The 10527-nt window shown below is 36.1% G+C and overlaps 1 protein-coding gene across 2 annotated transcripts; it reads right to left on the reverse strand.

Moving 5' to 3' along the window:
- Positions 1-589: 589 nt before the first annotated feature.
- SppL (signal peptide peptidase-like protein) lies at positions 590-9179 on the reverse strand. 2 transcript variants are annotated; one of them, XM_077432099.1, is made up of 10 exons: positions 8873-9179; positions 2512-2656; positions 2282-2433; positions 2021-2140; positions 1750-1941; positions 1513-1675; positions 1291-1439; positions 1095-1210; positions 846-1004; positions 590-765 (listed from the first exon to the last, which is right to left on the reverse strand). In XM_077432099.1, the coding sequence occupies exons 2-10, from the start codon at positions 2580-2582 to the stop codon at positions 688-690; spliced, it is 1200 nt and encodes a 399-aa protein (XP_077288225.1). In that variant the 5' UTR covers positions 2583-2656; positions 8873-9179; the 3' UTR covers positions 590-687. The 2 variants fall into 2 exon arrangements, with proteins under 2 accessions (XP_077288225.1, XP_077288224.1); XM_077432098.1 differs by having other exon boundaries at positions 2270-2433.
- Between the last annotated feature and the right edge of the window lie 1348 nt (positions 9180-10527).

Below are 10527 nucleotides of genomic sequence, written 5' to 3' on the forward strand. Positions count from 1 at the left end.
TAAATAGTTTTGAAAGGCCGAAGAATCATTTCAAGATCTTATTATGCAATATTGTTGAATTATATTATGTGCTAATTTACATATATTAAGAGAAAAATTCACATCAGTCAAATTACATACAATGTTCAAATGAAATGTGATCTGAAACCACCGAACAATATATAATCATAAAATAATTGAACTATTTATTTATAATAAAAAATGTGAAAATAAAGTACTGCTTATAAATAACAAAAAAAATGCAAGTACGATCATATATAATACATACATATATATATTTTTTATATATTATAATTAGTGAATTAACATACGAGTATATTAACCCTCTAAAAAGAATCACCGAATAGTTTTAAAAATGCGCGCACACAACCATCCACCGCACATGTTTTTGTATTTATTTTTATCATTGTCACTTAATCTGAAATAATTGTCGATTGTATCACTTTTCAATATTAGTATTAGTGTTTTGTACACAAAATTCCAACACTCTGAACAATGTCACCAATGTCTCACATACAATAACTTAATCTTACAAAGGTAGTTAACACACTTCTACTATTTCCACAGAAAGTAACTCATAATAAAAAAATACAATATATTCCTGGGGGAAATAATTTGATTTTTAGAGTTTTGAGTCAGTCATAGGCTCAAAGTTTAGGAAGAAAGAGCATCTTACACTGTTCTGAATCAGACATCAAAGTTTGAACCGTTTTTATTTGGATTTGGCATTATGAATGGTTCACTCCACATTCTTCTGAGATCGCCCTAAAAACAAAAAAAAAGTTACAGTTACAACCATTGTCTTTACGACGATATCGATTTCAACACGCACAATAGTAACTTACTCTGACATATGCCATGGTAAGAAGTGGCAATAATGTGAAAGGTACCAAATACAATAGTGCCGGTTGAGCCGCTTTGAATATCTCAGAGCTAACAGTGGCCGTTAGAAGTCCCAGGAAATATCCCAATAGGGAACAATGGAAATAAGTGAGACGAGAGCTCTGGATCAAAATTTTCAAAACAACATTAGACAATGAGTACATTATTGATTAAAACAAAATCAAATTGAATATATATATAATAATAATCACCATCGATCTAGGTCCTGGAATACTACCCGTTTCACAAACGAGGGAAGCTTTTTTGTAAGCGTCATAGCGCAATACAAAACACAACAGTAAACCTGGCATTACAATATCACCCAAACCTGAAATTGAACGTTAAATTTACGTTTTAAAATATAAACAAAACAGATTTCAACTAAATTGAAATATTAACTATACACACCAAGCATGCTAAAATGTCCTTGATGATGCATCGATGGAAAAACAAGTTTCGCAGGAAGCGACAATTTCGGCACAACTTCAGCTCCTCTTGCACCCATTCCACCGAGTTGCAATCTTCTGGCGACTACATTTACCGGATTCTCCGCCGGTCTGAAAAACGATTCACAATTAAACCCATCGCATTAAAACAATACACTTGTTTTGCACAAACAAAATAAATTACCTAGTGGCGACTTTAACCATAACATTGGTAGTGAAGATGTACGACGAAAAGAATACCCAAAACACATCGTACAACAACAATCCCGTCAGCAGCAATGTGGACACTTTCAACGATGGAAGCCTCACAAATGCAATGAACGTGACACACAGACCCATTCCCATAGCTGAAAAAGAAACAATGAAAATTACAAACAAATCAAAATCAGATAATTGACGGATTAAATTTAATAAAATTTACCATCCATGAGTAGCCAATGTCCGGTGAGCACCCAAACGGTGACGATGGCGAGACTCAACCCGAAGGCGGTCAATTCAGCGGCACTGTACCGGCCGCAGCATCCGCAAGACACCCGAGCGGCTCCCGTGCCACCTCCGCAGATGTACTGACACAAAGGTGTCAACAGAAAGGCGAGAGCCACACAAGCAATAACTGAAACATTCAAACGACGGTGAGTATACGATATGAATATACTACAATGTAAATAAATGGGTAACCCAACGATACACACTTGCTGTACATATTGCAAACAGCATTTGCATGGAATCGAAAAAGAAAAACATCACGAGCAAGGAGACCGAAGCTCCCAGCGGCAAGCACAACGCCTGCATCGTGTCCAAAGTTTGCACGTCTAAAAAAAAAAAAAAAAAAACACGAGCGTGGTGAGCATTACACAGAAAGTCGACAAATATCCAACATTATAAATAATATAAACGTAGTCTATAATACTTATGAATAATAAAAAAGGAATAGAAATTACAATTTAACATACTATTGGTAGCATGTGTTGTGGTAGACGCAGTGCCTAAAAGATTGGCGGCTTCTTTTTCCCTTTCCTGGCGTTCTCGCGCCTCTCTTTCCATATTCAGAGAGCGGAAACTTCCATACACAATCAACAACATTGATATGAGGAATGTTGAAACTCTACGATTTAGATTTGATTAAACGACACTCTTAAATATAAATATCTTTACAGACAAAAAAATATATACAAAGCAGTACCTGGAAGAGTCCATGATTGAATATGCCCATTGATATTCACGATATTCTATATTTCCCGGCGGTTGCGACATTATGACAGTTCAAACAAGCGCTGACGAGAAAACGAGTATTATTTCAGCTTAATCTCAAAACGTTCTATGGAAAACTGAAAAAAAAAAGTATACTAAATTAGCAAAAAAGTAATACAACGAATCATGCGAATTAGTAATTTATATTTTCACATAATGCCATTACGGGTTGCCCTCGAGCGATACCTATGGTATTAAATGGTACATATATATAAAATTAAAAATTAAATAATGATGACATAATAGGTAGGATGGTTTTGCAAATTTGATGAGGAACCGTTTCAACAATGAAATCGGATAAATTGGCAAAATGTGATAGGAAAATATGGATGCGGTGCATCCGCCCTAAAATTGCCAGACAAATTGAACGCCAGATAAACGGACGGCTGCTTTAAATACAATTCTCATCTTCTCGAATGATAGATTGCACATCAGATGACGGGTGCACATATGCAATTATTAAATTGAGTTGGATCTTTCAGGCGAGATTCGACAAGTTCCGAGGCAAGATTCGACAAGTTCTGAATTTTGCCTTATTAAACTCGCCAGAAAGATCCAACTCGATTTTAATAATTGCATCTGTGCACATCGAAAGGTTATTCGTCATCTGATGTGAAAGGTTATTCGTCATCTGATCGAAAGGTTATTCGTCATCTGATCTTTTCTCGAATGATATTCATCATTCGAGAAAACGAGAATTACGTTTAAAGCTGCCGTTCTGTTAATCTGTCGTTCATTTGTCTGGCGATTTTAGAGCGGATGCACCAAACCCGGAAATATCGACTCAAAGAGTCACAAATATCCAAGCCTACAGAAATACTTCCGAATTCTTTTCAATCGAGGTCTAACCAGGACTTGAACCCGGGAGTCGCTTGGTGGTTAGGTTAGGTTAGAAATCGGATAAATTGACAAAATTTGATAGGAAAATATCGACTCAAAGAGTCACAAATATCCAAGCCTACAGAAATACTTCGGAATAAATTCTTTTCAATCGACATCGAATCAGGACTTGAACCCGGGAGCCGCTCGGTGGTTAGCATTAACGCAACCACCGAGCTGAACTGCTGGCTGTAATGAAAACACGAGCGCTAAAAAGATATTTGATATTCACGTGCAGGGTGATAACTGGCACATAGACCGACTAATGCCTATTGTTTTATAAACTGTGAAAAGGCACGTGCGTATACTATTCATTTGGACAATTGTGAAACTTACCGTGATTAGATCTTTTTATTGAAAAGTGGCAGGAACATGGGAAAAAACGGTGACAGTGGCAGCCAAACGCTCGAAACGGCCACCACCTATTAAACTTATCAATATCATACACACAACGAAAATGGAAATTACCAAACTGGTATGTTTCGTTGGCGGAGATTATTTGTAATTACTTGCGTCAACTTGATAATTTAGAATAAACATTACATTAAAATAGATGTGACTATTATCAGAAATATATGACAAATTTAATAGATTCAAACTCATCTTTCGGCTTCGTAGATAACGTATCAAAACAACATTATTTGTGATCTATTGACTAGCAAAACAAAAGCGTAATGATTTTTCCGTTATACATACTGAGAAATCGTTAAATTTAAATTTTCGCAATTAAACATAGATTTGGGTACTTATAGGTTATACGGGCGCATCCAAACATCGAGCGTACACACTTACAAATACACAACAGTTACTGGAATGGCTTTTAGGTGTTGCAAACAGTTTTAGTAACGTGACATCAAAAAGGCATTTCTCAAATAACTTTATTATACAGTTATTGGTGCTACTTTAGTATGCGGTCTACCTTCACATATCTACTTTAGTATGCGATCTACCTTCACGTTTTTACTTTAATATGTGGTCTCACTGTCTCAGTTCTCGCGTGTGATACTTAGACTGGATAATACCAACACTAACAACGTAATCTTAAATGAATAGGGCCAACCTTAACTTAACCTAACCTTTCCTGACCCTTATCTTAACAGCCTACACCTTTTTATTTAAGGTCAGGATAGGTTAGGTTAAGTTAAGGTTGGCTCTATTAATTTAAGAGATATGTATCTGCTGATGATATTTTGATAGAAATACTTCGACAACATTCTGAGGCGGCAGGAAAATACAAAAATTAAACATTTCGTAGCTATGATGCAAAAAACAAAAAAAAAACAGTCGACTGTGATTCAAAGGTAGATCGCATGCTAAGGTAGACCGCATACGAAAGTAGCACCCAGTTATTTATAGTTTTGGATCATTGTGGCATTACAATAAGAACCTAATGCGCCACAATGGTCTACATAAGAATAAAAAGAAAAAAAAATATATAAAAATGAACACAAGAAAAAACAAAATAAACAGAATATACAGTAAGGAATGTCTTGCATCCACAGCCAGCAAGAACCGGCCATAAATACAAAACATCCCTGCGAGGACCAAGAAGATCAAAATTCCACTTGTACATCAATAATGATGAGCGCAGGCTACCAGACAAATAGGTTATTATATTTCTATGACTTTCACATACACATGTTCTAGTGGAGGCCAGTATTGTCTTATTGTAGAGAGAATCGCTTCAAATGGATCTTGAGCCACATAAACTCCGCAAATTAAATTTCCATGTGTAGATGAGCCATACCATGATGTTTCACCATAATTATACTGTCACTACTTCGTATATGTAACTGGCGTGTATTTGTATTTGCTAGTGTAAGTGTGTATACTCGATGCGCCCATATAACCAATAAGTACCGTATTTTCTTCTTTTTAAAAAGCCTCTTCTATGTTTGCCTTCGCTCGTTCGTCTGACAAAATTTGGATTTGATATCCTACATTCCTCCGATCGTTTTGAAACTTTGCCATTTTGCGCGGTTTGGTCAACAATATATGTATTCAAATCAAATCCACCAGTATGATGGTGAAAAATAATCGTAATAGACAAGTTTAAAAAAAATGCCACAATTTAGACCATCTTGATGTCTAATGGTGAGTTGCCGTATTTATTTGCCTTTCCGCCACCCTCTTACTATAACTTTTTCTTTTTCACACTATATCTTATATTGTAATTAGATTAGGTAATCGGATAATATCTTTATATATTGGAGGTTTAGAAGCAATTATTTTATCCAATTCATCCATTGATATCGTTTTACATGACATTTACTAGTGGCACATTTTCACTATAATGAAGAATATGTAATTCCGCTTAGAGTGAAGTATTTTTTCATATTAATTTATTTGTACTTTTGAGATTTGGACAGGACTTACGCAACGACACGATAAAAAATTGAACTCACATTTTGATTAGCGTATGTATATTATTCATACGTACTAACATGAGGTCAAATAACTTAAATTTATTACTTAACATTATTGATGTTGAAAGTGGCGCATAATTAATCACTGTATTGATATATTAACATACATAATACATATGTAAACAATTCAACTTTGCAATGTCATAATATGATAATATTGTATTGAGAACTAAACTAAACGAATTAAACAATTACGATGAATTTTGTTGCTGTTCAAACTTTCACAACAATAGAAAATATACATTCCATTAAATCGGAGTCTGTCAAATTTTTTTTTCATTTCGTAAAATCGAACAGGTTTCGACGGTGTGCGGATCAATTCAAACAGTTCTGTTCAATGGAACCAACTATCAATGTTGAGTTAATGATAATGACGATTAGAAGGTTAACAATCGTGTTTCATATTATATACATAGGTTTTTGAACTCTTTTTATAATATAATACTAGAACATTAGAATAATATAATACTATGATTACTAACCAAATTAAATTAAATTGTAAAATAGAAGATGATCAGTAGATCAGTAGCTATTAACATAGATATAAGATGTATTGTGAACATAATTTCGTAATAATAAAAAGCATTTAAAAATCAAAAATATTATATAAAAACATTGATGTTTCAGTTTTTTTGACGACTTGCATTTTCATTTAACCAAAGGATACAAATGCTTTGGCAACTTTTTTTATGAATATAATAATACGAGTTATTATTTGCTCTGTCTTTGAAAAGTTTCTGATTATCGAAAACGTATATATTGAATGATTTTATTTTTATCATGTTTCACTTCGCTTATTAGTCTGACACTATTCCTAAATTCTTTCGATCGTTTTGAAACTTTGCCATTTTGTTCAACGATAGAAATTTGTTACGATGGTGAAAAATAATCGTAATAAACACGTTTATTTAGAGTTTGCATTAAAATCCTTCTTAGGTGATCCAAACAGATCACTTTATTTTTTTTAACATATTGTTCATCGGCATATTATGCCGGCTGCTATTCTTTATTCACACCAGAAAAGAGCAAGTCTGATTATGTTTGCGATTTAAATAAACTAATTCCCATTTTTCAAAATACTATGAGAATACCTTTTTTCAAATATGGTAAAAACTTAAATTTTCATCCACATCTGTTATTACATACATACATACATATGGGATTTGTATCGAAGTTTTTTTTTGTTATTAAATTGATAGATGGATTTTTTACTTCAGTATGTCTTGCATTATATGTATATTAGAAATAAAAAAGATATTACATTTATTCAAATTATAAAATTGGATTTTTTTATGTGTACATTGTGTCGAGTGATTCAATTCGCATTTCGTTAAAAAAATTATGGCCGATTTTATTCCACATATACATCTTTTATGAAAAATTTAGAATTAAAACGACACAATTTCTACAATATGTTTTCTATACACATTAAAATTTTTACTTTATCTACGTATTTAGTGACAATAGATGAAGTTTTGTGATCATGCGAAAATTCAAACTCGAGATTTTGACCGATTCGAACTCTGAGAATCGATCACTGATCACGTTTTCATGATGTAGAAAAAATGAGCGTGTGTGTGTGTGTCTGTGAATGTTGGGGATTTTTTGAACACCGTTCATCCCATAAAACTGAAACTTAGCATCAATTACTGAAAGTCTTATCTTTAAGACGTAAATTTTCTTCAAATTTTTAAGTTGATCAAAAATGGTACCTTCCCTTATAGGTGTCCTCTTTTAAGTTTTTGAATTCAATTATTTCCCAAACCACCAACCGAATCAGATTGAATTTTTTTCAAAATGTAATAGACATCATAAATTTCATACCCTAATATTTTTAAAGATAAAGATTTTATTTAATACTAGCTGAACCCTGCATGCATTGCAATGCCACAATAACGCATGCAATTCCCATTCCCATTTGTCGGAAAAACGCAGGCAGCAAATACATTTTAAATTATTCAATTATTTGTTTATTTTACCCTAACAGCGCATGTCGCGACGCGAATTTAATTGAAATTATTGCGTTGTAATGCCACTCATTCCAGTTTTTCCCGTTTCTGTTCCAATTTTTTTTCACAGTAATCTCCCCGGACATGCATACAACAAATCTTGAAAGTTCCATCGTAATCGGTTCAGTGGTTTAGAAGCCAATACGAGACAGACAAACAAACATTGATTTTTATATATATATATATTTTTTTTGTTTGTATAGAAACAACTTCGACTGCATGAGCTTCGTTGCTGTTGTTGCTGAGAACTCATGAGTTTCCGTCAAATCGTCGACAACTCATAGAAAATCATTTAAGACAATGGAGTTTTCTTATATGGGATGGCGAGACTTGGTTACGGTCTCTCGCTGGACCGTTTCCCGAGTGACCGCGGATTCCTTATATATATATATATATATAGATGACATTTTTTAATGACAGCATTGATTTCAGTTATTTTAGTAAGCAGCGAGACGTCACATCGTTAAAAGTTTGAGAGGCGCTGACGGGCGAGTAAAAGCTGTCGAGTGAAACGAGCAAAGCCGCAAAAAGGTTGACGACCGCCGTTGCGAATATTTGAAACAAGAGAAGTCGAGTGAAAGGCGTGTTGCGGTTGCGCTTCAACGCGCTCGAAGGGGGGCGCGCAGGTGAAGAAGGGGGGGGGGTGGCGTAGCCGCATCGGCAGGTGCTCCTCAGACAACGTTTACAATTCATCCATAAAAATGAAATAAAAAAAAAAAAACAATAAAAAATTGAATAAATAAAAAAAAAAAAACAAAAGAATATGAATTTGGCGATGTCATAACAGTTGACATTTCTGTCTCGGAACGACAACAAAGATTCGGGTAGGTGAGAGCCGTTCGTCGATTTACAAATCAGGAAATTGGAGCAGAATAGGTTCGCGCACAATTGGGCTATTGTTTGCGAGCAGACGTATGGGGCGACAGAAAGGACGTGAAAAGGGATGAGACGAGGCGAGGCGAGGCAGGGTGTTGCACACCTGATTGCGAGAGTATGCGAGCGTGGTCGGTCTCTCATAGTCCTCTGATGGGGCCGTCTGCCGTTTGCCGTTTGCCGTCAGCCGTCAGCTGAGCGCGATGGCGGGTGCGGAGAGCGAAGAGCGGAGAGCGGCGGCCGGTGGATGGCGGGCTGCAGGCGGCGCTCAGCACGAGAAGGGTGTGGGTGTGGGTGTGGGTGCGGGGGCGGGGGCGAGGGCGGGGGCGCAGAGACGAGGGCGGCGTCTGCAAGTGCGGGGCTCCGCCGCGCTCGACGGCCAACCGGCGGCCATTTCTGGCCCAACAACCACTGCTGCCAACGCAACTTGCGCCCACAATAACGGCACGGCTGACCGCAGCACGACAACTGCACCCCACAAATGCTCCACATTCGGTCGCTCCATTGTCATTCTTTATTTTGTGTGGTTCGGTGATTATTGGTCACAAAGCGCTCGTTAAAAAGTCACTAAAATCTCTATAACGAAACATCTGGCAGTCGAAAAGTTCATCATTCTAACGATAACTATCCTACTAATTTATTTATTTAATTTATTATTTATAATAATGTTACGTACGCCGCGGATTAAGCGAATAGAATCCCAGAGACTATGTGACCGTTCAAGAGTTATCTGTTATCGGATTAACTATGTAAGTGCTTGCACTTACTTCCAGGATTATATCTGGACTCTAAGTGCATTTAGGCTAAACAATGACCGTTATTAGTTATTTCTCAGAATCGGTACGGGATGACCCAATGTCGTGGAAATACATATCCGAATACGTGACTATACAACAGGTAAACAGATTAGGCGCCCTGAGGGATCTACCCTTTATAAGGCGGCACGTAGGTGATATCATGGCATTCTGGACTGAACACTGGCAATACGTGTATCTCCTTAATCATCAATAAATGCTGTGAAACGACTGTTGGCCTTTTACTTGGATCCACCACCCACCCCTACGCAACAATAATCATACCAATAAAATGACCAGTGTGACCTGACAGGTTGCCCCAAAGCGTCACACTAGTTTTACAAAACAAAAGAAAGAAAATAACAAAACAAAAACAATAAAATTTCCCATCATTCATCTCATTGGCGTCGTCTACATACACGGTATCTACCATTGATGTATAATACACTAGATGAGCCCAGACGTGCTATTTTGGTCGGAGATCTTGTCTTCACTAACTGAGGGGTGCGGGGGGTTTAACTACCGGGGAAGTTGGGTTTTTTTCCCTACGACGCAGCGTAGAGAAACTGTGCATGTGCCATGTATTTTGCATGCGCCAAAAGGGAGACAAGTATAACACGTGAGGGTAGGGTTGCCAGATGATAATTTGATAAAGGAGGGCAAATGGGTCTAAAAAAGAGAATTTTCTGTAAAAAAGGAGGACATTCAGAAATTAAACGAATTTTTTATATTATTTTACTTTATTTTAATCATATTTAGCTGAGCTGCCAATTTTGGAAAGAAGTTCTTGGTTTTTTAACAAATAATTATAAAAATCTTTACATGTCATGTTTTTGAAGTTGTATTGAGTAAGAATTAAAGATTTAACTGACTGCACACTTAGTCTATTCCTCTCTTTGCTCCACTGAGTATTAATCAGTGAAAAAACTCTTTCCACATTTGCGTTATGTGCGCTTATACAAAAATA

The sequence above is a fragment of the Arctopsyche grandis genome, chromosome 6, assembly GCF_051622035.1.
Source record: "Arctopsyche grandis isolate Sample6627 chromosome 6, ASM5162203v2, whole genome shotgun sequence".
Lineage (NCBI taxonomy): Eukaryota > Metazoa > Arthropoda > Insecta > Trichoptera > Hydropsychidae > Arctopsyche > Arctopsyche grandis.